Source organism: Octopus bimaculoides, chromosome 2, assembly GCF_046866305.1.
Source record: "Octopus bimaculoides isolate indiv1 chromosome 2, ASM4686630v1, whole genome shotgun sequence".
NCBI classification, from domain to species: Eukaryota; Metazoa; Mollusca; class Cephalopoda; order Octopoda; family Octopodidae; genus Octopus; species Octopus bimaculoides.
The window spans coordinates 105,864,912-105,892,402 of NC_142929.1; the positions used below are offsets into that span (position 1 = coordinate 105,864,912).

At 35.3% G+C, this 27,491-nt stretch overlaps 1 protein-coding gene across 34 annotated transcripts in view; it reads left to right on the top strand.

The window, feature by feature from the left end:
* Positions 1–27,491, top strand: part of LOC106878324 (calcium-activated potassium channel slowpoke) — a 329,393-nt gene that overhangs the window by 282,988 nt on the left and 18,914 nt on the right. For 15 of the 34 annotated variants that reach the window (XM_089347381.1, XM_052978540.2, XM_052978541.2 and 12 more), the window contains one exon: positions 6,590–6,667. The exons of 5 other annotated variants lie outside the window; for them this stretch is intronic. In XM_089347381.1, the coding sequence (XP_089203507.1) occupies positions 6,590–6,667 (78 nt within the window). Of the gene's footprint in view, positions 1–6,589; positions 6,668–19,343; positions 19,405–27,491 lie in introns of all 34 variants that reach the window. 14 more of the 34 variants (XM_089347391.1, XM_089347392.1, XM_089347389.1 and 11 more) reach the window with 2 other exon arrangements.

Below are 27,491 nucleotides of genomic sequence, written 5' to 3' on the forward strand. Positions count from 1 at the left end.
AATAAAATATTAGCCGAGTACAAAGCATATTATTAATTTATTAAATGAAGCTGTTTCTGAAATGAGAAACAGTGCACTCAGAGGTGAGTGCTTATGCAACATCTTATTTCAGAAAACATTTAAATACATGTAAACTAATGAAGTTGGTGACGTAATTCCTATTCATTTGTCATTCAATAATTGATATATTTGGTTTGAATGGAATTCAGTGTGACAGTTAGACCATATTCTATTATATTTGCTGTAGTACTGTATATGATAAGCTCATGATTGTTATTATAAGATTCTACCTAGATAGCAATAATATAAAGTGCATTTAGTTATTATAGAAATATTGTTAGTCAATGAAGTAATTCTATGAGAATACTCATCCTACAAGTGAAACTCTAAAAAACATTTATGTTGTAGCTATTTTAATGTTGAGGCAACAAACTGGCAAAGGCAATAAATTATTGGATACAATACCTTATGGTATTTATTCCAACACTTTGCATTTTCAGTTGAAAGCCCACTGAAGTCAGTTTTGTTATTTGTACTTTCGACTTATTTAAGCTCTCCACTCCTTATGGAACAGAGGTCATCAATGACCATTCTCTATTGTTCTTGATTCTGGGTTGTCTTTTCCTTAAGGTGTGGCCTATCCCTGGGGGAAGACTTTCTTCTAGGTGTTGTAGGTTTTGAATTGTCATCAATGTGTTGGAGCTATGCAAACCCATTTTTACTTTTCAAAAGAAGTAGTCCACTTTAGTCTGCTCTCTCTCCTTTGATCTATCTAGCATGGGAGGCCCTACCAGAAGCTTGTATCCCACTAGCTTAGCTCTCAGTCATTGAATCACACAAGCCACCACACTGTAACATGGACTGGACCTAGAGACAGTCATACTTTCAACGTAGATAAAAAAAAATCATCCAAAGGGTTGGACAAAATACCTTGCAGTATCTTATCTGATTCTTTGCATTCCATCATCAACTCTTGTGACAACACTTGTGCCAAGCTGAATAATCCCGTATTGACAGCTGTTTCTTGGGATAAACATCAGTAGCATGGAGAGAGAAGACTTGCATGTATTTGCAGTTGTGTGAAAGACTATCATTGATAAATCCAAGTGTTTTATGAATAATTAGATATGTCAATACTCATAGAATGTATGAATTAGAATATGTATAATTTATTTTGTATTCCCCATAAATTCACTAACTTGGAATTCATGGATGTAAAAGTGTGTGTATCATTTTCCCTAAGAAATCATATTTTGAAAGTTCTCACTTATTGAATACTCTGAAATATTTATTATAATCCATAATCTTCATAGGATAATTCTATAATTCAATATTGTTTTCTATAAAAATAAGAACTAAATAAGATTTTACAGTTCTATATTTAAGAGATGAGGAATTATTTACATTATTTACATTATCTACATTTGACGGATATTCGTCCTCATCTTGTTTGTTGTTAACACAACGTTTCGGCTGATATACCCTCCAGCCTTCGTCAGGTGTCTTGGGGAAATTTCGAACCTGGGTTCTCATTCCTATCGATGTTACTATTATTATTATTATTATAATATTATTATTATTATTATTATTATTAATCAGGTCGCTGCCGTGAATCGAACTCGGAACCTTGGGGTTAGTAGCCCGCGCTCTTAACCACTACGCCATATGCCCGTGGGCAATTATGGGGTGAATTTTAAGGCTTATAAATCTATTATTTTTCTATCCTTCCTCAATACCGGTTCCCATATGCTATTCATATCTGCACTCGGTCTGCTTAGGAGGTTGTTATGTCCTAGCATATGTGCTGCTTCTTTTAGTTTTCGTATTTTCCAGTGTTGTTCCCTGTCTATTATTTTAACTTCATCCCACAGGAAAGGGCAGGACATGCCCTCGTCCGTGAGAGGATCCATTACAACCGTTGGAAAAAACATCAACTAAATAACGAAATCAAAGAGAGGCTATCTTCTTTACTTAGAAAAATAACTAGAGATGACGACAGAAAGAGAATCCAACAAGATCTAGGAAAATCGTACATGAAAGAATTTGAAACGGTGAAGACACGCCAGATTAAGAAGTTTATGAAACTCAAAGCTCGGAGAATGAAGACTGAAGTCCATCACCCACCTGTGAAAGCAGTGATTAATGTAAGTAGCCGACGTCTGGAAGACTCCGAAGAAGCCGTACTGAACAAAGGTCTCAACTTTGCGACAACCATCAAGCGCATTCCATACTTGGACATAATAGCCCCTATTGAAGAGATAGCGGTAAAGATACCGAAAGCTCAGGGAGATGAACTAAGGTGGAAGGTGAGACAGGTACTGGAGAAAGCGAAACTTCCCAAACCAAACATCACTAAGGAAGAAAAGTTCACTATCAAAAGGCTACAAGGAGACAGTTCCATCATAGTTCTCCCAGCGGACAAGGGAAATGCTACAGTGGTGATGAACAAGTCTGACTACTCCGAAAAATTGGCAAGTCTTATAAGTGATGGTAGCTACAGTAGAGTAAAGAAAGACCCAACTCTGAAAACAGAGAGGAAGTTGTCACAGATCTTGATCAAGAACAAGGATCACTTCACACCAATGAAGTACAGACAGCTGACTCAACACTACAGTAAATTACCACACATGTACGGTCTCCCTAAGATTCACAAGGAAGGTATTCCACTAAGACCTATAGTGAGCTGTAGGGGTTCAGCATGTCATCCACTGAGCCGCTTCTTGGTGGATATAATCAGTCCATTAGCAGGAAAGTCAACATCATACGTGAAGAATTCCATCCACTTCACAGAATTGATCAAGGATACCCCCATTGAATCCAACCAGATGGTGAGTCTAGATGTGATAAGTCTATTCACCAAAGTCCCAACTGGTGAAGCACTATCGGTGATTCAAGAAAAACTAGTGACAGACACCCATCTAAAAGAACGCACTAGTATACCAATAACAAACTTGATGGCAATGTTGACTTTCTGTGTAGAAACTACCTACTTCAGTATGGACACTGATATATATCGACAAGAAAATGGTTTAGCTATGGGTTCGCCATTATCACCGATAATAGCCAATATATACATGGAATACTTCGAGAATTTGGCTTTAGGATCAACACCACTAAAACCAACCCTATGGCTGCGATACGTTGATGACACCTTTATTCTCTGGCCCCACCAGCAAGATGTCCAAATGCTGCTAGATCATGTGAACTCAATAAATCCATCCATACAGTTCACCATGGAAAAGGAACAGAACAATCAGCTGGCATTCCTGGACGTATTAATAACATGCACTGAGTATGGATTCAGGACATCCGTATATCGCAAGCCAACCTTCACTGGACGATACCTTAACTTCAATTCCCACCATCCATACAGTGTAAAGAGAGGAATTGCTCAGTGCCTAAAACACCGAGCAAAGAATATAAGTAGCGATCGTGATACCCACCACGAGGAAATGATCAAGCTCAGTAACAATCTATTAAGAAACAACTACCCCAAGAACATACTATCTACTCCAATTATGAAGAAAAGAGAGGATGAAACCAATAAACTGTCTACAGTCTGTCTACCCTATGTGAAAGGCCTCTCCGAAAAGATACAAAAGATATGCGGCCCATATGGCATCAGGGCAGTATTCAAGAGCAATACAACACTTCGCAAATATCTTCTTCGGGTAAAACCACCAACAGAAGAGAATATGACCAAAAACTGCGTGTACTCCATCCCATGCAGCTGTGGTAGGTTATACAAAGGCGAAACATGTCGCCCCCTCAAAATAAGGGTAGAAGAACATCGCAAAGCTGTGACACGAGGAGATATCGATAAATCGGGTATAGCTGATCATGTATGGAAAAATGGAAACCACCTCCCCCTGTGGGATGAAGTTAAAATAATAGACAGGGAACAACACTGGAAAATACGAAAACTAAAAGAAGCAGCACATATGCTAGGACACAACAACCTCCTAAGCAGACCGAGTGCAGATATGAATAGCATATGGGAACCGGTATTGAGGAAGGATAGAAAAATAATAGATTTATAAGCCTTAAAATTCACCCCATAATTGCCCACGGGCATATGGCGTAGTGGTTAAGAGCGCGGGCTACTAACCCCAAGGTTCCGAGTTCGATTCACGGCAGCGACCTGATTAATAATAATAATAATAATAATAATATTATAATAATATTAATAATAGTAACATCGATAGGAATGAGAACCCAGGTTCGAAATTTCCCCAAGACACCTGACGAAGGCTGGAGGGTATATCAGCCGAAACGTTGTGTTAACAACAAACAAGATGAGGACAAATATCCGTCAAATGTAGATAATGTAAATAATGTAAATAAGATTTATATATAAAAATTAAGTAAAAATTTATTATCTCTTTTACTCTTTTACTCTTTTACTTGTTTCAGTCATTTGACTGTGGCCATGCTGGAGCACCGCCTTTTTTAGTCGAGCAAATCGACCCCAGGACTTATTCTTTGGAAGCCTAGTACTTATTCTAGCGGTCTCTTTTTGCCGAACCGCTAAGTTACGGGGACGTAAACACACCAGCATCGGTTGTCAAGCGATGATGGGGGGACAAACACAGACACACAAACACACATACATATATATATATATATATATATATACATATATACGACAGGCTTCTTTCAGTTTCCGTCTACCAAATCCACTTACAAGGCTTTGGTCAGCCCGAGGCTATAGTAGAAGACACTTGCCCAAGGTGCCTCTAAAAAATTTTTAAATATTAATGTTATGAATTAGAATATCAAGAATTAAAATATCAATTAAGCTAGAAACACTTTGTGTGGCTAAAGTGATGAGTTATTGACTTTGGGGGACAAGTTTTAATCCATACTATTTCAGATATTATGTTAAGTCTCTTACCTTGACTTCCAGGCTGACATTCCTAATTTTATTGAAAAAACGTTGACAGTAAGAAAGGTATCCAACTGGAAATAAACATTAAAAAATGTACATTTGAATAACATTTTCATATAAAGTTTGTATTAAAAAGGAAAAGTTTAATTCATCCTGTTGAGGGCAGCTTTGTTTCAACATTCTAGGATTGGTAAAATAAAGTACCAGTCAAGTACTGAGATCAATTTATATTCCTATATGACATCCTACATATGAATGGAATTGTAATAAAAAATGACTTGACAAAATTGTTTCTAAACTTTTCAGTTCAGTCAAGAGCAAAATTCCACTTGCAGTGTTCATAAATATACTGTATATTTACAGAGACTGTGAGGGATTGAGTTAGTTTTCATAGCTGACAGAATAGAATGACACCGAAATGCATGCATCTTGTGATCTAATGACAATGATGTCACTCACAGCCCAAAACAAAATATGTATTTACACATGTTTAAGAGAATTTTTCCCCTGGACAGTTCTTACAGCAATAAGTCTTAGCACATCTGCCTACAATTGAATGTATTAAACATTTGTTTACACATGTACAAAATATTTCTATTGTTACAAAAGTTAATCTATAACTATAACTATTTATACTTTTCACCAATCCTAAGCATACAAGTGAAAGATTAAGACGATTGTATTTCAACTGTGTTGGTTTGAATTTGAACCTGCTGTGTAATACTTTGTAAATGTCTTATATCTTAGGCTTTAATCAATCAAAGACTTCTGAGTAAAATTTGGTAGATTGAAACTATGTGACAGCACTCTAGGGGAAACTGTTTTGGATTGCAGATTTAATTGATTACTTGGTTTGTCCATTCTGTTACAATCCCAAATTCCAATTTTGGGATAAATTCCTCTCTCTTTCTCACCAGTCTCAGAGACCTGAAGAGAGTCAGTGGCCCTAACTATACATCTTATGTAAGCCAATGAATGTATAATAAGGTATATAATACAGTATTGTTAAGAAGCTTGCTTCCTAATCATATGGCCTTGGTTCAGTCTTACTACACAGTGCCTTGGGCAGGTGTCTTCCATTATAGCCCCAGGTCAACCAAAGCCTTGTGAGTGGATTTGGTAGATGGAAACTAAAAACAATGACTGTCATATAATGGTTAGGGTATTGGACTCATCATCATAAGATTGTGGTTTCAATTCCTAGACCGGATGAGACATTGTGTTCTTGAGCAAAACACGTCCTTTCACATTGCTCCAGTTTACTCAGCTGGCAAAAATGAGTAATCCTGTGATGGACCAACATCCTGTCCAGGTGTGGAATATGTACACCATGGAAACCAGCCCCATGAGTCTATATGATTCAGGAAGGAACTTTACTTGTTTTATTTACATTCTATTATTTATATCTTTATCTAGTTCAACAGTCAAAAATGAATTACCTTACCTTCAGAGTTTCTAAATTCTTAGGATGTAAAACAACCTACTAATCTCACTGGTAGAAAACTATAAAAAAAGGATAGAAAGAAAATGAGTGAAAGGGGTCTCCCTTTTCATTTTGGTCTTTATTTATTTTACCAATTATTATTGTCTTTTCAGTTCTCACAAAGCAGTTCCAGTTTGTCTTTTTTTTTTTTTATTTTTGTTTTGTTTTAATCAGCACAAATTTACATATACAAAATAATATGAATCTTCTTTTGTTAGATAATTTGTGCTATGGGGCCGTGTTCGCAATATCTCTCAACTGATGACTCTATAGACCTTCCAGATAAACCTGATGAGGTAACTGTTCAGACAAATAAGCCTGCATAACTGCATAATTTTACATTTTGTGCATTCACTACTTACTAAATTCTAACTAATGGCTATTCTGAACTCTGAGCATACATCAAGCTGATTTCTGAGTGTGTTTATGTTATGTATGTGTGAGTGCATGTATATATGTGTGTGTATGTGCATATATAGATAGATAGATAGATAGATAGATAGATAGATAGATAGATAGATAGATAGATAGATGTACATATACATGTATATGTAAATATACAGACATACACACACATACGCATATATTTACACATTCATGCTGTGTTCTGCTGTATGGAATCTCAATTTCATTTTGGCCCTCATTTTCTTAAAGATTTCTCCATATTTAAAATTTATTAGATTTCAAGTTTCTAAACAATGGAACAATAACATACATACATATATATATAAATATATATATATTGATTATTCTGTGTATGAATTCTCCATTTTCTTTGTATTGCTAAAATGTTTCTCCTGTATCGGAAAGATGGAAACATCTATAGCAACAACTGGAATTTGAAAAGTGTAAAGTACTAATATTGAAGAAGAACCAATGATAAGCACTAGTACATATGCACATGTGGAATTTCCAGTATTGCTAATTGATATAGAGCTAAACCAGTGTATACTTGGATAAATATCTCTAGAAAAGAACAACCTCTTTCCACAGAGACATATATATATATATATATATATATATATATATGATGATGATATATAGTGTGTGATGTTCACCTATTGATAGAATCAGCAAAAAAAGCACTTGATTCAGTGAGAGTGAAAGTTAATCTAAACACTACATGTTCCTAGCATGAAGCTTGAAGTAGCTCATGTATTGCTCCTGTGTTCATTAAATGATATATATATATATATATATATATATATATATAAAACTGTCCGATGAACGGGAAACTCCGAGTAACAGTCTTTTGTTATATTTCTGCTGCTTTTAAATAAAGTATATATATATATATATATATATATATATATATATATATAGTATTTATATAATATATGCCATATATATGTATAATATATATACTGGATTTTCCTATCAAGAATGATATGTGAGAGTGCTTAGTGCCAAAATATGTAGCATTGTTAATGAACAACCTTTACAAAGTGTTTGTTTGTTTCAAATGCAATAAGTTTGCAAGGACTCTTCCCCACTCTCTAGTCCTAATTCTGTAACCTGAACATGTGCACATGTCAGACAAAAGTATGCATGCTACATAAGGTAATATAGCCCAAATAGATTGATGCTGAATTCCCCTATCATTAAGGACAGCAAATCATATGTGAAGTTCCTTTGCCAGAGTTTGTGTAGCAATACCAAACATACATCTATGCATGTCACAGGCGGAAACCGGAATACACCAAATAATATATGGGACTGCTATTTGGTGCATCAAACCATCTGCTGCCAGCTTTGAGATTTTTGAACAGGTTTATTCCTGTTTTCTTAGTCCCTAATGCTTGACAGTTATTAACCCTGTGTTGGATAGCCTGGTGGAAGTGCCAATTTATTCACAACTCAATAAAGTAACAGGTTTTACTGGTTTACATGATATCAGTAGCATCCAATACAACCTGCCATATATATACACACACACATTCACACACACACACACACACACACAGAGTATCCTCATCATCATCATCACCATCATTAACATTATCATCTCCATATTTTCATGCTTTATGGGTTGGACAAGTCTCAAAGTATCTTGCCTCCTTTCACAGTACTTTGTTATCTGGTAAAGATAGCTAAAGAAGAAATGGCCATGTGTTATTTATTCATTTGTTTTTATCTTATTTCTATTTTTTTTTTTCTTTGTTTGGCATGGCTTTTATGGCTGAATGCACTTTTTGTCACCAGCCACTTTGTAGTATAAACTGGGAGCATTTTACCATACAACTGGAAGAAGAGACTTTCTTTGTATGTGCTCTGCTCTGTATGAGATTTTATTTAGAGTTAGTACTCTTCTAGATGGGTTGCTTGAGTGTGGCTTGTGGACTCCACATGTCTTTCATTCATTTCATCCTTTTTAGCATGGTTTTTGCTGCTAGTTGTCCTTCCTATCACCAGTTCCCTCTCCTTCTTATTCTGTGTATGTGTGTGTGTGTGTGTGTGTACATGCTTACACACACAGTCCGATGATGGCTTAGCTGGTCAATGAACATAAAAACAAACATTAATATATATGTGTACATATATATAATCATCTATTATCCATCTTCCATGGTCACATTAAAAGATGTTAAAGATGATATACACGTGTGTATATAGCTTATACATACATACACACACATACATTTATATTATATGTAGATATATGATGTGTATTATATGTGAGTGTGCATGTGTGTGTATATACATATATATATATATGAATACAAATAAGAATGTGTATGTGTATACATATATATATATATGAATATATATGAATGTATATATTTATGCATAAATATGAATTTTTATGTATATATAGAAATATATATATATAACATGTACATATTTTATTGTCATATAATTTTTTTTGTTGTGCATATATATGCATCACACACTATATCATCTTCTTTACTATTTCACATCAATGGTAATGATGTATGTATGTATGTATGTATGTATGTATGTATAATTAAAATTTAGTAATACAAATGATTTCACATAGGTGTTTCACAGATGGTTGATAGACTTACACTCAACAAATGTGCACATTTAGGATCTATGAAGAAACATAGCAATGACAGGTGTGAAGGAAGTGAGTTCTGCATGCAAAGCCTTTCAATGAAGTGAATAAAAAAAAATTGACATTTTATAGGGGAGAATACTGATATCAATTACATGTTAATAATGCAGAGGATGTAACTCATGGACAAAAGAATTGTGTCTTCAGCAAGAGAAGAAGCAAGGGCAGAAGTCAACATAAAAAGGCAGAAAGGAAGGGAGAGATGTGAAGCAGCTCCTGAATGATATGTGATTCAGGAGCTATGAGAAGCAGAACATCACTACACTGGCCAAGAACATATGGGTTCTGAAGGAGATCGCCAACTATAATACATTATCTAATGGTGGTTATTAGAGAAATACAAGCCTTATTCCAATGGTAGAAGATGTGAACTGATCTTAGAAAAGAAGTAATGAATAGTTAAATTCTCCTGCACAACCAGTGTAAACTTAAATGCCAAGTCGAGACAGTTATACCTGGTTTATATGAACAGAAGTACATTCTCAAGTACTAGTCTAAGCTGCCATTGGCAAATCAACACCAGTGTTTCTGCATTCCCTGTGACTTCTCTTGGTCAGCTCCCCATGCACTTCATTCTTTCATGCCATTGTAAAAGGTTGATAGTTGCAATAGAGACATTAGTCTCTCTCTATCATCTTTCAACAAAATTATATATGAAGAAACAGTAGAACAATTAACAACATAATGAAAATAAGTTTTATTTTTTATGATGCTTGGTTTTACAAATCCCGTGTCATTCAGCTTAGCAGCCGCTGATTAACTTGTAATTGGTATTGGAAGGTTAAGAGCTTCCTTGATGAATGCCAGAGGAACAAGTAACTATTACATCGATGGCATCGTGGTGAAGAGTGCTTCGTTGAGGAGCAAGGTGTTGTCACATCGAAGGTATCTCGCTCAAGAGGCTTAGAAAGTGAAAGAAACTCTTTAGTTTTACTATGCATGCGCAGATTGTACTTCCTCAATGGCGGCTATAATTTTGCACCACTACACCATCATCACATCATCTCTTTGAACTTTCATTCCTCTCTCCCTCCTTTTTTATTTCTCCTCTTTCTTCATTCTCTCTCTCTATCTCTCTCTTTTTCTCTCTCTCAACAGGAATATAACTCTTCAAGTACCAACTAAGTTACACTGTTAGCGCATAATAATAAAAATACTTTTTCCTCAAAAAAAAATGTTAATTTTCCTATTCCCTTTCCTCAAAGACATTACGTGCAGAACTCACTTCATCCAAAGCTATTTTAGGTGTAGTCATCCACAGATCTTAAATATGCACATCTTATGTGAACTATGATGGGAAATCATTTGTTTGTACGATTGTTATCAAATAATACATCAATACTATTTCATATAGCTGCATGTTCATCATTTATTTGTGTGTGTGTGTGTGTGTGTGTGTGTGTGTGTGTGTGTGTGTGTGTGTGTATTTGGCTATGAGCCACACCTACTCACATAAACACATATATCTCTACATGAGAGGGAGAGGGGTGAGAGAGAAATACTCAATGAAACAATGAGAGGGGAGCAGCTACAAACGGATAACTATTTGATTGAAACAAAAGCCACTAACTCTTTCTGCCTCCTCTAACTTTATTTTCACACTTGTACTTCATAGTGCAAGTATTTGTGTGTGGTGTGTGTGTGTGCAATTTTGCTACCTTTTTTTATTAATTTTTTCCACTTTTCTTTGCATATTTTTTTTGTCTTTTGATTTTTTTTTTTCTGAATGCTAAGGTAGAAAGCAAATTTAAATATTCTTGTGTGTGCATCTGAGTATGTACTGTAATAGAATTGCTTGAGACAAGGAGAGGGAACTCTATACACAGAAGAATGGTGTATGTGACTTACATACAGTAATATATTTACTCAAGACTGGTAATGTTTCATTTGGTTATATAATATCCCTGAGAGAGCTATTCTTGAAAAACCAGCATACATTCATATCATCTTTTTAGTGGCTGTAATGGAAGTATTTGCTTCTTGTTATATGCAACCTCATCTACGAACAGGTAATTTACTTTTAAGCTAACAAGTTGCTCCCCTTAGATTCAGTAGATGACAAATTATTTGAAAATAATTTAATATCAATAAAACTTAGAAGCAAAAAATAGGATTATTATTTCAAGGAAAATGGGTGTTTAACACCTAGTTTCTGAGAAAGGAGTATGAATGACTCGGAAGGGTGGGATCACCCTCTCTTAACCATCTATATTTCGGATATCATAGGGGATTCTGTATGAGCTTGTGTTTTGTTAAGAGCTGGTAAATATTACCTTAGCTTCCCTTCTGGCAGTCTGATACAATTCCCTGCTACCTCCGTTCTTCCAGTCCTTCCAAGCCTGTTTCTTTTGTCTAATAGCCCTGTCAACCACATTGTTCCACCACCACGTTACTTTGGGTCGAGAGGGGACTTTGCACCATTCACAGATCTGGTTAGTGGCTCTCAGCAGGTTGTCCCATAGAAACCTCCAATTGTCTTCCACATTATGTGATGCTATATCCCCTTCTATTTCATCAAAGGCTTCGAGTAACACATCTCTAAATCTCTATCCATTTGCAGGATCTTTTAACTTCCAGACCTTTCTCCTCCAAGCTGGTCTACTTCTGGGCATCCATTTAGCCTTGATCCCGAAGTCGCTAACTACTTATCTTTGTTGAGGGGTACATTCTTCGCCTGGGAAGGTTTTGGCATTTATAAGCAGTCCTCTTTCCCTTTTTCTGGTGAGGATGTAATCAATTTGGCTAGTGTGTCTGCTGGAACTTTTGGTGACTAGGTGACAGGCAGGTTTTCTGAAGTTGGTATTGCAAACCATAAGATCATTTGCATCACAGAACTCCAGCAGTCTGGTTCCCTCCTCATTGCGGGAAGCAAAGCCATAGCCTCCATGTACGCCATGGAAGCCCCCTGCATGTTGTCCAACATGTCCATTGAAATCATCAGCCACAAAGAGAAGGTCTCTGTCATTTGTCAATGAGGTAGTCTACAAAAGGGTGTAATAAAATTGGTCTTTCTGCCCATCCAGTAGCTCCAGTTGAGCGGCATAGGCCAAGATGACGGAAGCTAACCTATGGTGAAGCACTAATCTAATCTTAAGTACTCTGCCACATACTCTGACTACCTCAATTACCTTATCAACCCATATTTCACATATGGGTCCCTATGGGTCACATATCCTGGTCACTATGTATGGCACTTAACTAAGTACACCTTACACGTCACAAATTTGTGATCCGTGTAAGAGACGCAATAGAAATGTGGACAACTAACATTATCTTTATCTCTATTTCTAATGAATATTCTATTGGGATAAGACCTGTGTGAACCATCGTTATTAGACCATGTCCACTGTGGAGCGAGTGGTTCATTCAGCCTATAACGGTCTACTAAGTCATAGCTTGTTAGTAGCCTTTTAAGACCAGGATTTCCCCTTCTATTTTCCGAGCTAACACTATCCACCCATGCATCGAGTATAGTGTTAAAGTCTCCTGTTAAAACTAGAGTCTTAGACATTACTAAGAAATTTTCCGAGTCATGAAAAAACCAGCTTGCCAACACTCTTTCAGAGCATAGACAGCTACCAACCTGAAAGACTTCTTACTTACATGTGTCACAGCTAGCACAACCAGCCTACCTTCTGGGTCCAGAAAGACTGTACTTACCTGTACATCCAAGCTTTTTTCTGAACAAAACCACCACGCCTGCACCTCCCTGGGGACTAGGAGAAATGAATTTCTTATAGCTACTTAGAAGAGGTGAGAACGTATGTGGCTCATTCAACTTGGACTCAGTTACCACACATATATCCAAATCTAGTGACCTGAGGTCATTCAGGAGACAAATTTGTTTCCCTCTCGACCCCAAGCCATGTGCATTTATACACTCTACTTTAATCTCCATGGAAGAATTTAGAACAGCAAAATAAACTTACGTTTTTACGTTTTGGGGAGGGGCTGCACTAATTTTGGCAGTCTCTCCCTCTTTTTCTCTCTGGGGTGCAACTTCTAGTATTTTCTGGACTACTTCTTTAGTCACATCTAGCAAATCATTGGGATATCTTTTTTTACATGATTCATACATTTCATCGTCGATAACTTTTGCCAACCTAATATGGGCTGGCATGTCTTGTAGCCGCTTATATATGAACATCTGCGGGTATCCTCCAAAAACCTTAGCTATTACTCGGTTTTTTTTTCATTGTACTTTATGTATCTCTCTTTTGATTGGGTGGGTTTGGTCTGGGGTTTCGATTTGGGAGTGGACTGGAGATTTTTTTCTTGTGTGCCTATGTGTGTGATTGTTGTTTTCTTTGTTATGGGAGGGGAGTCAGGGGCTGGGGCTTTTTTCTTTCATGTGTCACAACTGTGTAATCCATCTCTCCCATTTTATCTTGTTGACTTCCTTTATTGCCATCTTTTGTTTTCTGTGATTTATTCTCCTCTTCTTTGTTTGTCTCTTTCTCCGGTTTTCCCGTTTTTTTCTCCTCCTTGTTGGTTTCTATACCTTTTTCTTTTAGGGGAGAGACATCTACCTTTTTTGTCTTTTTTACCTTTTCGCAGTCTTACCTTACGTATCCCTTCTTGCCACACTTAAAACATCTCAGTCTTTGACCTTCCACCAAAACACGAGCACTTAGTCGCTCCCCTATAAAGATTCGATCTGGCCTTGATTCCAGAACCTCATTTGGGGCCTGTACAACAATTTCCAAGGTTTCACATTTCCAATTAATGGCCTCCCTCCTTCTCATTTGTAGTATAGTTATTTCCTCTTTGGCTTCATAGATAACCGCAGCAGCCAACCATGACACCTCGTATCCGGTTGGTATCTCCTCTATCGTAATTTTTGCTGTTCTCCTTCCTAAATATGTCGGAAGGAGGATTATTTCCTTGTTCCTTAATGTTTGAGTTGATATCTGCTTTGCCATTTCGGCATCTTTAAAATGCGCCTCCACTATAGCGCTTCTCACTCCTTTTCCTATGTACACAATTTTGTCCCATATGGGCGCCAGACACTTTTCCACTGTTTCATTTTTTGTAGGCATTATTTTCTTTTCCTTTTTGCTGTAAATTTTATAGACCACCATTTTAGATGCCAGGCCTTGTATGGTCTCTTGTGGTGGCAAGAGTCTAGTGTCACTTCTTGTCTTCTTTATTAGATTTCTGAACTTAAACAGTTGTTCCTTTGATACATTCATTTCTATAAAGTTGCCTCCAATGGCCGCTGAAAAACTCAGTTTTTCACTTTCATTTGCTTCAACACTTCCCTACATTGAGGGGAAATCCTTATTTGATTTCAAATCAAATTTCATTTTTTTTAAACAAAATATCGTCTTTACAGATAGCAACGTAAAAAAACACACACCTTCTGTCGCAAATGACCAAAGTAGAAAAAAATATTTCACCCTGTACTAGGCAAAGCTCACAATAATTAATTAACAATTAACGTCGTAATGACACCGAACGTTCGATTCACACAGGAATCCACAAAACAGTATAACAATTAACAAAAATCAACAACAGAAAAATAAGACTCAAACCAGCAAAGATTCCAGCAGCAAATAATGTAGTGAAGAGGGCAACTCTGAATGAACTGAATAAAGCTTATAGCTTTATATATAATTCAGCCAACACATTTACCGGTTTGCGCTAGTAGATCACCTGATCGAGAAAAATATCGGAATAATGGCACTAAGCAGGGTTTATGTATTATCATAATTTAGGTTAGTTGAAATATGTTTGTCACATATTTCAACTGCTAAAGGCATATAATTCATTATACATATTTACATACATACATATATATATACAAACCTTAGATCACTTCAAATATTTTGGGGACATATTTCAACTGGTACAGGCAATTTCACTGCAGTTTATCATGGAGAAAAAAATTCTCACTTTAGGTAAAATGGTATAAAGACACCATTGTCAACATATGCATACAAAAGCTTGAGTCTAAAGAAAGTAGTGATGTGTTGCATTGGGAAAAAGCTGTTAATAATGGATTTCTGTTCAACATATTGGGCAGGGATCTACTTCAAACCAACACTTGTTATTAAAATCAAGAAATTAAAGTAAAATTAATATAATTCAATGTCAATGAACATGTGAATATTCAAGAAAAGTTTCTCCACAAGATGACTTTTGAAAATTTAGAACATGTGTTTTATAACTAGACATCCTTCCAAGTTTTCATTAGCCAATTATGAAATAACAGATATCAGTTGAGAGAGATATCTAAACAATTTTATATATATTTCTTACTACAAAGGAACAATAAAAAAAGCAGTCTAAACAAAACTTTAATAATGCTATCAACTGGTCTATCACTTTAACCCCACATATCTGTAGCAGTCACTGTTAATCTTAAATTATAATAATACAGATATACTAAATAAACTATAGATATATGAATTCTATTAACATGTATGGCTTTGTTTTTGATTTTTAAATATAATTATTAATGATTGATTACACACTATTAACTCCATCTGTTATACTGTTATATATGAACTATTTATATGGTATATCCTCAACCTTCAAGTAACATATTTTAATACATACTCATATCATTGAATTACAATTCAACTTTCAAATTTTTATCCTAATAGGAATTAGATTCACAGGAAATATTGCTGTGAGTAACAATAAGTTCAACTTTAGCCTTAAGCAATGTATATATGTAAATGTTTGTTACCTGAAAAAAAAATCAGAACCTGTCAATCAAAATATAATGGAAATAAAAAACAAAAATATCATGAGGCTAATATTTCAATAAATGCTTAATATTTTGACAACCTATGTAAGAAATATAGAAATGTAATTGGTAAAATAAATCTGCTATAGGTTAAGTTTCAACCTAAAATGTCATATATTCTTGTATCAACTTTTGCAAACTAATATTTAATACATGAACACAGTAATATGTCTGTTCCCAGATTGAATAAGCCACAATATATGAGAGTATCTTATATAAAATTTGTGACACAAACACATATAAACACATAAACAAGCATTAGAATCTCTAGATTACACAAATGAAAGTGATAACCACTCCCAAACTTTCATTCTTAACTGGAATGCATTTTTATTAAGGATTTTTCCTTATGTTTTCTTTATTTACAGCTCTAGTTGCATTTTATCTTAATTCTTTTCATGTCCTTCAGTGAATCAACTATTTTATTGCATGGCTTCTTTCCAAGTAGACAGTTAAGAACAATGAAAAATAAAATTTTATACTGTATCAGTTTTCTTGACATTCAAGCTTTTATTTTTCTTATTTACTCAAAAGTATTCTTCAACTGAATGAGTTGTGATATTTTAAACTGTTGGTAAGTATGTTGTTTTTTAAAGAGGTCAGTATCATAGAGAGATATCAGCTGTAGTGATAAAATTGCTGCTGTTGCAATAGAAGCCAAGCCTATCTTTTATCAAATCAATCATTACTGATTTTAACTGAAAACAAATATATTGCAGAAATAATTTCTAAAATATTGTACTTGAAAATAAGATAGTAAAGTCACTGTTGAATGATGGGTAAGTTGACACTAATCATCAGTGACCAAATTACATAGACCCATGTCAACTCTGATTGAGCAAAACCAATGGCATATAGTATGCAAGTAGTTAGTCAAACAGCTAAGTTGACCTTTTGATATGTTGTTTTAGTTTATCATTCCTCCACCTAACTGAAAACCAGTTGCATAATATGTGGTGATGAGTTATCCAGGGTGCAATGTGACTGTAGTTTATGCTGCTGTACTACTGACTAAAGTTCTACAGTTGTTATTGTACAAAGGACAAGGGCCCAAAACATTACATTCTTCATTCCTCACAGTAATTGAACTCATGAAATGTTTCTAGAAACTCTCCTTTAGAATAATTGTTTCCAACATAAACCATCACCAATTTCTTGGGATTCTAGATTTTAGTTAATCGATATTCAGTTGTGCCTTTAGAAAACTCTAATTGCTTCAATTTATCTTTTTTTTTTTTCTATTATGTTTATGCATGGGAGTATTGTCTGTCCAGTACATGAAGAATTACAAACATTTGTTAAACTGATGAGGTAAATGCAATGTTTGAAAAGTTGGAGTTTATTATTATTTGATATGATAAGCCAGAAGGGAAATTGTCTTTAGAAAGAAATATTATGCAATATTTTATCTAAGCTTAGACTGAAAAGCATAATATGGTTATTGATAACTAGAGATTTAGATCCATTAGATGCTAACTATTGAGTTGAGTAATCCAAAGAGCATAAATATTCATTTTAAGTGCATCCTTTTTTAAAATATTGTTTTAAATAAAAGTGCATGGATGCCATTTTACATTAATGTATATGATCAGTTTGCACAGAACTGATTGCTTACTGTTCTTAGGATGATATAAGACATCTTTCATTTATAATTTAAGAGCATACTTTTGAAAAATATTATTTCTAATACATTATCTCTGTCCAGAGTTTGAGGCTGAGAAAACTGCACTGGCAATTAATACTTCAAAGACAATCTCTAAATTTGAGAAGTCTAAAATACCAATTTAGAGAACTATCAAAGTCGACAAGTTTTTTTGTTGTTTTCTTTACCAACTTTGGTCAGATTATTTGGTTTTCTCAGATGCTAGTTCTTTTAAATGTTAGTTCAGAATTTTGTCTCTAGGCTTCTGGATCAGTCTCAAATTGAGATTAGGAAAATGTTCCTATTGCAAAAGTATTTAATGTTGCATACTTGTTTTCTAAATTTCATGTGATTTTAAAATGAATTTCTTATTATTTTAGTACATTTAATATTTCACTTCATCATTCTATTCAGATAAAAAATAAAAAGTGTAAGCATAAAGCCTCAGTATAAAGTACATTTTAAAATGTCTTTAATTTTCTGTCAGTGTGTAACACAATCCACATGTAAGACAATAATTATTTGCTACAAGTTGTTTCTTGCAGTATTACATGATATGTGCAACAGTCTGTAGTCAGTGACTGTTTTAAACTTGTGATGTTTAGTTGCATTCCTTCTGAGTTTGAATAATATTATATTATAAGCAACATTGGCTTGGTAGAAGCATTAGAGATCAGGCAAAACGCTTTAGTCATGTCATCCTACATCAAAGTACAAATCTCGCCAAGGTCAACTTTGTCTTGTTAGATAAAGTATCATTCATGGACTGATTTAGTATTATTAACTAACCCCTCCTCAAATTATTGGTCGCATTCCTATCGTAATCATCGTTATCATATGCTGTCAAAAATGTTGCAGTATACTATAAAATACTAACTTAATTCTCCCATCTACTCTTCTACTCTAAATAACAACTACATCAACAGATAGATTTTATGTTTCATTAACATAGATACAAACAGAACTCACTTCTGGATGGTGTACATACATACATGCATTCACTTTTTCAGTTGCAACAATGTATATGTTTTGATGAGGTACAGAGTTAAGTGCCTTGTCTACAATATCTGCAAAGAGACAAACTCAAGAGCCAAGTTTTATTAATCTATTCACCTATTGTTTATAACTGTTTTTTTTTTTTGTTTCTTGTGTCTACAGCTGTCAACAACAGACTATTATACATCATAAATTTATCTTTAATTGTATTAATTTTTCTCTGATATCTTTCATTCTTTAGAACAGAAAAGAAAAATATCAAATCAAATCTTTTACCACTTTTGTTTGCTGCCTTATCTGTTTTTAAATGGAAGAAAGGTTACTTTTAATATGTTTAGCATCATTATTATTATTATCATTATTATTATTATTATTATTATTATTATTATTATTATTATTATTGTAATTATCATTTTCTTCTCTAAATCTGTTCATATTTTCTAAAAATGTTTATGTTGTATATATTTATTTCTATTTGAAATTGTCTTTGACTTTGTTTGCCAGGTTTTCTCCCTTATCCCGTGCAATTTTTCTGAAAATCAGGCTAAAGGCAAATGGGAGAAAAGTAAGGATGTCATTAATGCAGCATCTATTTCTGCTGCTACTGCTGCTGCTGCTGCTGTTACCGCTATTTCTGCTGCGGTGCATGTTAATATGTTGATATGATGAGCTGCTGCACGCAGTCTGTTAGTTGATTTACCATTCATGTGTGTAATTGTTGCTTGCCTTATCTTGCTTCACCAGATCTATATATGTAGACCTCGTAGCCACATGGATAACACCAAGCTTCCACTGTTGATAGTCAACCATCTGTTGTGTGTGTGTATGTATATATATATATATATATATATATATATATATATATATATATATTATTTTATTCAGTTTAGTTTCTTATATTTGTGCATCATTTTTATTTATATTTTGTTGACATTATTCACTCTCTCCTAGTTTTGGACATTCTTGTCACCTTACATCAAGTTTTTTTAGTTTCAAATCAGGATATTATAAAATATATATAATAGTAAGTAAACTGATATAACTAAACAAAATACTGAAGCCCACTTGACAAACTCATCTCTTTACTCCGCATATCACCCATACTGTATCTGACCTTCAAGACCTCTTCAAGACAAACTTTTCCAGTCCTTCCTACAAAGATGCCATCTCCTCTGGAATTGCATCTGTCACTCTTCTTTTACATTGTGAGGAAGGTACCCACCTAACCATCCTTGATTTTCTGTCCCTATTCTTTCTTTATTCATCTTGTACCATGAAGGTGTACCCTGCCATCTTATCTTCGCTATCCTTTCAGCCTTTCTTGCTAGGGCAACCACATATTTCCTCTACAGCAAGACATTTGTTTCTGTTACTCTGTCATATTTTAGCCTCTCAACAACTAGCACAAGTTCACATCTCTCTATACTACATCTCCGCTTTGTCATGTGAGTTACTTGATGATTTCACTAGTGCTAGTACCATGAGAAGAGCACCCTGTACACACTGCAAAGTGGCTGGCATTAGGAATAGCATCCAGCCATAGAAACCATGCCAAAGGAAATATTGATGTGCAGTATAGTCCTCTGGCTTGATAAATCTTTTCAAACTGTCCACCCCATACCAGCATGGAATACAGATGTATGTATGTATGTATGTATGTATGTAGATACATGTGTGTGTGTATGTGAATGTATATGCATATATATGTGTTGGTATATATATATGTTTATATATGTGTGTATATATATGCCAGCATGGAAGGCAGATGTTAAACAATGATGATGATGATATATATATATATATATATATATATATATATTGTCATTCTCTTTCATCATCCATTTTCCATGGGTTGGGCAGTTTCACAGGATCTGAAAGTTTACAAGACTATGTCATATCTCCAGTGTTAGCTTTGACATGATTTCTACAACTGGATGCTCTTCTTTATACCAATGTCTTCAGAGTAAACTGGGCACTTTTTCTCACAGCAACTGCATGAGGTTACCATGTAGTTTACAAGACAAAGATCTCCTTTAACTGAGTAGAGCTGCAGTAGAGAGGGAAACATCTTTGTGTTCAGTGATGGAAGGTTAGAGTATGAATGGACCAGGACATGTTATTTATTGTAGAGGAGGCACGTGGTTACTCATATTATACAAAAACAGGTGACAGTAATTGGTGTGGAGCTGGAAAAAGAGACAAAGATGGTGAGGATGAGGTATCAGGGTGGGACCCAAGGGCAAAAGAACAGGTGAGTGGGTGGTTTGAGGCTGCTAGAGTCTATGGAAAGATTAAGAATGGTTAGTGATGAAGTAGGGGTGTGAATATACTAAATGATGATTAAGAGTTGAAGTAAAAGAAAGCTGATGATGGAGCAGAATGGAAGGTAACGGGCAGTAGATAGTGATTAGAGATTGGGTAGGATACGGGAATGAATGAATGTATATGTATATATGTATGTGAATATATGTGTGTAGTCTTTTATATATATATATATATATATATATATATATATATATATACATATCTTTCTCTTTTACTTGTTTCAGTCATTTGACTGTGGCCATGCTGGAGCACAGCATTTAGTCAAGCAAATCGACCCCAGGACTTATTCTTTGGAAGCCTAGTACTTATTCTATCAGTCTCTTTTGCCGAACTGCTAAGTTACGGGGACATAAACACACCAGCATCGGTTGTCAAGCGATGTTGTGGAGACAAACACAGACACACAAACACACATACACATATATATACATATACATATATACGACAGGCTTCTTTCAGTTTCCATCTACCAAATCCATTCACAAGGCTTTGGTCAGCCCGAGGCTATAGTAGAAGACACTTGTCCAAGGTGCTACACAGTGGGACTGAACCTGGAACCATGTGGTTGGTAAGCAAGCTACTTACCACACAGCCACATACAAATTTTTTTGTATAAAACAAAAATAATCCAAGTTATAAGAAATAATACTAGTTGATGGTTCATCTTTTATTTCAATATTTCTTATAACTTATATTGTTTTGGGTTTATAAAAGAAAAATTAAAAATATCTATATATGTCCGACAATGCTTCATGCAAACTACACTACCCTAATATATATATATTAAAAATGGGGAAAGCTGGTTTATGGAATTACCTTAGGTTTCCCATCCATAAAGGGTTTAGCTTTATGGAGTATCGTCAAATCCCAAAACCTGTTGGCCCAAGGCCGCTTAAGTGTATGGAGGAGGAAATGCCTCACTACTCAAAGGTAACAATGAGGATTATCTCCCTTGGATATTGGCTTCCAGCTGTGCTGCCATCTTATGAGCTCCAAAAGGCTAGCAGGAATCTCCTGAAATGTAAACATGGCCCGAAAATCTCTGCACTGGAGTTAAGGATGTTTCTTGGTTTAAGGGAGTCCTTTAGGATTCCTGCCCATTCCACTATGCATAATTGTCCCACTGATGTAGGTGCCTGGGTTCTCAAGGACTTTGCATGTGATCAAGTATAGAATCCCATCATCTCTCATTTGCCATACATGGCTGGCTAATGTCAATAGCCAGTGACCAAGAGAGATAATTTCTGTTATTACCATTGAGTAGTGAGGCGTTTCCTTAAGAGGCCTTGGACCAACAGGTTTTGGGATCTGATGATACACCATAAAGCTAAACCCTTTATATATATAAATATTATTTGTTTCAGCTCATAAACTGTGGCACCACCATTAATGTTGCTACAATTTTACTTATCCTCCTTCTTTAGTTGACATTTGGTGACTGAAGGAGTTTGAAGTTACTGCCCTCAGTTATGTTTCTTGTTGTGAATAGGCTTATCTAGGATTCTGGGAAGTAGATGTGGAGTTGATTTCTGAAGACTTCTACATCCACACTATCAAGATCTCTTAAGTCATTAGGTAGGATATTGAAAAGCTGTGGGTTTTTGAACCCTAAGCTATTGTGTACCTGGTTTTAAATTGGATGACAAAATTGGATGATCTTTAGCACTATACAGTAGTGCCCTGTTCATGGATTAGTGTAGCTTTCATTGCCAAAGTGTAGTGCAAATCCTTGCAGGATTTTCCAGGCATATATTTCTGTAAATATTTTCTGTCTTTGTTCTCAGGAACTGAGTCATAATATTTTAGTTTCCCAGTAACTGATCTACTGCATTGAAGCAATAATCTTCATGTAGCAACATTGGATTGCTTCAAGTCCTATCATTAATTTTATAATATGTGATGATCACAATTCGGAACAGTAATCAAGATGACTGAGAACAAATGTCCTCCAGAGGACCATCAGGATTTTCTGCCCTCCTGCTCTAAAAGTTCTTAGAATCCAACCAGCCAGATGTCTACATTCCAATGCCAACTTAATGATATGCAAATGAAACAATTCACCACTACTCGCATTGATGCACAGATCATATAGGGATTGTAACTCTGAGACTGCAATCTCTCATGGTCCAGTCTATTTTGCTTGCATTGCATTTAACTGTGTTGCTGTTAGTGGAGAGTTTGGAATTTTTCAAAATTGAATTTGCATGTTATTTTCTTCAGCCCACTTACATATAGCATTCAAGTCATGTTGCAGGGATGTAGCATTTACAGGGCTCTTTATCACCTGTGGTACTTCTGTATCATCTGCATAGCTAGTGGGGGTGGCTGTCTCTATAGCTGAAGGCTTTCTGAGAGTGCCACTATTAACAGCAGTGACCCCAAAACAGTACTCTATGGAACTCTACTCACTATCATTGCCTATTACTGCCTGACTTCTATCTTTTAAAAAGTTGTGCAGCCACTCTCCCAGTTTTTCAACTATGCAGAGATCATGCCATTTTGTGACATGTCATTCCATGACAGACTTTATTGCAGGCTTTTGCATATCACATCCACACTTGAGTGGTTGAACTACTGTTTTAACAACTGGTCATTGTATTGTAAGAACTGTGTCAAACAGATTCTTCCTGTGTGAGTTAGGAAGTCATTTTTCTTTCTCGAGTAACATGATTAGTTTCCTTGTCAATTCATTCCATTTTACTACTTGTAGGGTCTGTGAGGTAGGCCTATAACTTTTAGCACCTACTCTGCTTTCACTTTTATGAATGGAGCATATTATGCCTTCCTTTAATATTTCTGGAAGCTTGCCAATTTTGAGGAAGCTCTGGAAGAGAGACTGCAGCAGTTTTACCAGGGCTCATTTGTGAATTTTTAGAAGGATTGCTGGGAACCCATCAGAGCCAATAGCTGAGTTTAAGCTTATTTCATTATAATTGATCTTTGTTGCCTCCCTATGTACAGCTGTAGTGGCCAAGAACTTATCTAATTTACTCACTTGCATATACCCCAGAAGGGAGGTGAAAACACTTTTGAAATGCTAATTCAAAATTTCATTTATCCTTTTGAGGTTTGTAGTTAGGAAACCATTTTCTTAGAGGGTGGCCCTACTTGCAGTGCACCGAGGCTGTTTCTTTAGCAAATTTAAAGAAAGATTCTTTTTCTGCTCTCATTTTTATAATAGTATTGCAGATTTTTCTCAATCTCTAGTATTTGTTTTAGAAAAGATTTTTCACTGCTTTTTGGCTGTTTATTTTGGCAGTTTGCAATCTTTGTTCTTCATTTCATAAGAACTTTTCTCTCTATGGGAATTTTGTTTTTGTGCAGGCTGGCTTTCCTCTCTGAGACAAATTTTATGCATATGGCTTGCATTACTAACACAAAATGTCTAAGTTTCATGTCAATATCAGGTATGGAGAGACATATATGCCAAATCTGTTTGAGGATCTCTTTCTGTATTAATTTCCAATTTGCTTTGTGGAAGTTCATCCTGGATAGTGTCTGTGGACTTTTTATAGGCTGCATGTCTGTGGCTTCCTCTGGCCCATACATTGTTGGGTCTACTATATTGGGATTCTAGACTTAGTGTCTGTGTAATTTTCACATTATGGATGAGTTCATTTGTGAACCAAAGATTCAAAATACCATTTGTCCTGGTTGGGTAAAATGCTACTTGCTCCATAAATAACAAGGTGAGGTTGCACATGAATTCTGCTTGCTTTTATTCATGCTGCTTCATTCCTGAGATAAAGTGACCTTTATACCATCTGACATTGGATAGGTTGAAGTTTCTCATAAGAATACACTGATGTATTAATCCACTTGGTTAGTATTTTTATTTTTGTGAGGCAGTGCTATGCATAGAACTTGACTGCGTGCAACATCCCTCAGGTACGAATATTGATTTTGTTACTAATGCGTAACAAGCTCTTAACAATCAACAGAATAAACTATATGACCCCTGCACAAGTCTCAATGGTGGCCAACCTGGATCTGTTGTTTGTGGTGGCCAAGTGTGTTGATGGGTATGGCTCTGATTTTGAATTTGAGATAACCAGATCAGCTTATGCACAATTTTTGCACCACACTCAAAAAAGACTGATGTTCAGTTGCTGCCTATCTTAACTAAATCTGAGTAGAATCAGTCCTTCAGCGTTGTGTTCACTACATATTTTCTTTTAGGAGCAGGTGGTGTACCATGGATTTTCCTCTGATGACTCAATTGTGTGTGTGTGTGTGTGTGTGTGTGTGTGTGTGTGTGTGTACAAACAGATTTGACTGCTACTGATAAGTTTTATAGCTCCATGTTGATTATCATCATCCAGTTTGCTTCCAGTATAGTGGTTAAATTACTACTATATTTTGTAGTATTATCAATTATGAATTACGGTGCAGAGCAGATGTAGGAGGAATTAGGCTAAACACAAGTTTGTATTATTAGATCCTACATATGTTTCACCATTGTGGTTGCTTGGAACCCTTGATGTTCCAAGTGCATGTGAATGCTTAACCAGAAAGGGTAGTTAGGGAACATTTTATTGCATTAAGTTATAGAACTAACATCAAGTGTTGGATAGATGGTGAGGCATTTTATAAGGATTTTGAAGGGAAATAGAAGGAAAGTAACTGGAAGAGAAAGTAAAAAAGACTAAGAAACAAGACGAAGAAGATTAAATGAGAGACCTAGTTGAGAGAAATAATTAAAGAGGAAACTAGGAAGAGGGAAAAAAGAAAAAAGAAAGAGAAGAAATAAAGAAGGAAGTAATTTGGACAACCAAAACAGGGATGAACAAAAATATAAAAATGTGTACCAACATGATCATTTAAATGAAATGAATATATAAAAAGATACATCCAAGAGATAGAGAAAGAGGACGAGAGAAAGACAGGAATGCAGAGTGGGAAAGAGAGTAAGTGAGAGACAGAGAAATAGATGTAAGAGATGATAAAAAATGGAATCCATTAACTGTGAGTTAATAACATATTGACTGAAACCAAAGAGATAGGAAAATGACAGTACATCTCTGGTTAAGCATCCACTTGCTCTTCAGACACCCAATACAGGATTCCAGACAACCATAATGGTGAAAGGTATACAAAAGTAATAATGTAAACTTGTGTTTACCTTAATGATATATATGTATGTATGTGTATATATATATATATATATATATATATATATATATATATGTTTTATTATTTCATTTAGCCATTGTGAGGCTAATAACCTGGTGTAATACTCAATATATGTATGCTTCTGAGCAAAGCATTAGTCAAACGATTATTTTATAAGATACAGAAATAAATTTATTTCTCAAACGCATGATAATGCTATAAATAGCGTGATCAGGATAAATTATCCTTATATTGCAGAAAAAATACGTTACTGGCCAGCCATGAGACTTGAACTCACATCTCTGTGATTACGCGTCAAGTGTTTTACCATTAAACTAAGCTGCCCAGCAATGAATTCTTTGTAGCAATTAACTACACCATTGCTACACACTAGAATATAGCAATGACCCAAGTTCTAGTTAGCAGAACTACATTTCCATCACAATAAATGGCCCTGCTTAATATGTAGGAAAGGTGTAGACAGAAATTCAATACGTTGTGCCAAGTGTAAGATATGGACACACAAGAAGTGTCATAGAATTACAAGATGGTTAGCAGAAGATACAATCTTTATGGAATAAACACTAAAGACACATGGGAAATAGATTCTCTCAAATGTCCAGGAGGTTCCTTGGACATAGTAGATAGTGTCTGTTACCTAGGGAACTTTGAGCATACTCTGAAAGTATAGTAGCTAAAATATGAACTGGCTGAAGAAAGTTCAGAGTTGAAGGCAAATTGTATGATGTTTATGTACAAAGAGTAATGCTACATGGTAGTGAGATGAGGACCCTAAATGCAGAGGACATGTGAAGACTAAAAAGGAATGAAGCTAGTATATATACTCTGTTGGATGTGCAATGTCAATGAAAATGCAATGAAAGTGAAAATGTGCTGAGAGAAAAATTAGGTATAAGATATAGTGTGCAAGGGAAAAGACTGCTGATTTGATCATGAAGACAGCAGTATAAAGACCAATTGCTTAAAGTTGATGAAGCTTGTGGAAGAGGAAGACTTGAGAGGATATGGGATGAAGTTGATCCTCACAAAGAAGATGACAAAGGAGCAAATTGATTGGCAATTCACTATACTAGAGAGGACTTATAAGTCAAGTGGAAGTGAGGTCCTAAGTGCATTATGGTTATGCCTGCACTTGACAGGCCTGCTCTGCACCCAATCTTGCCCCATTAAGCATTCCCCCACATCTCATCTTCT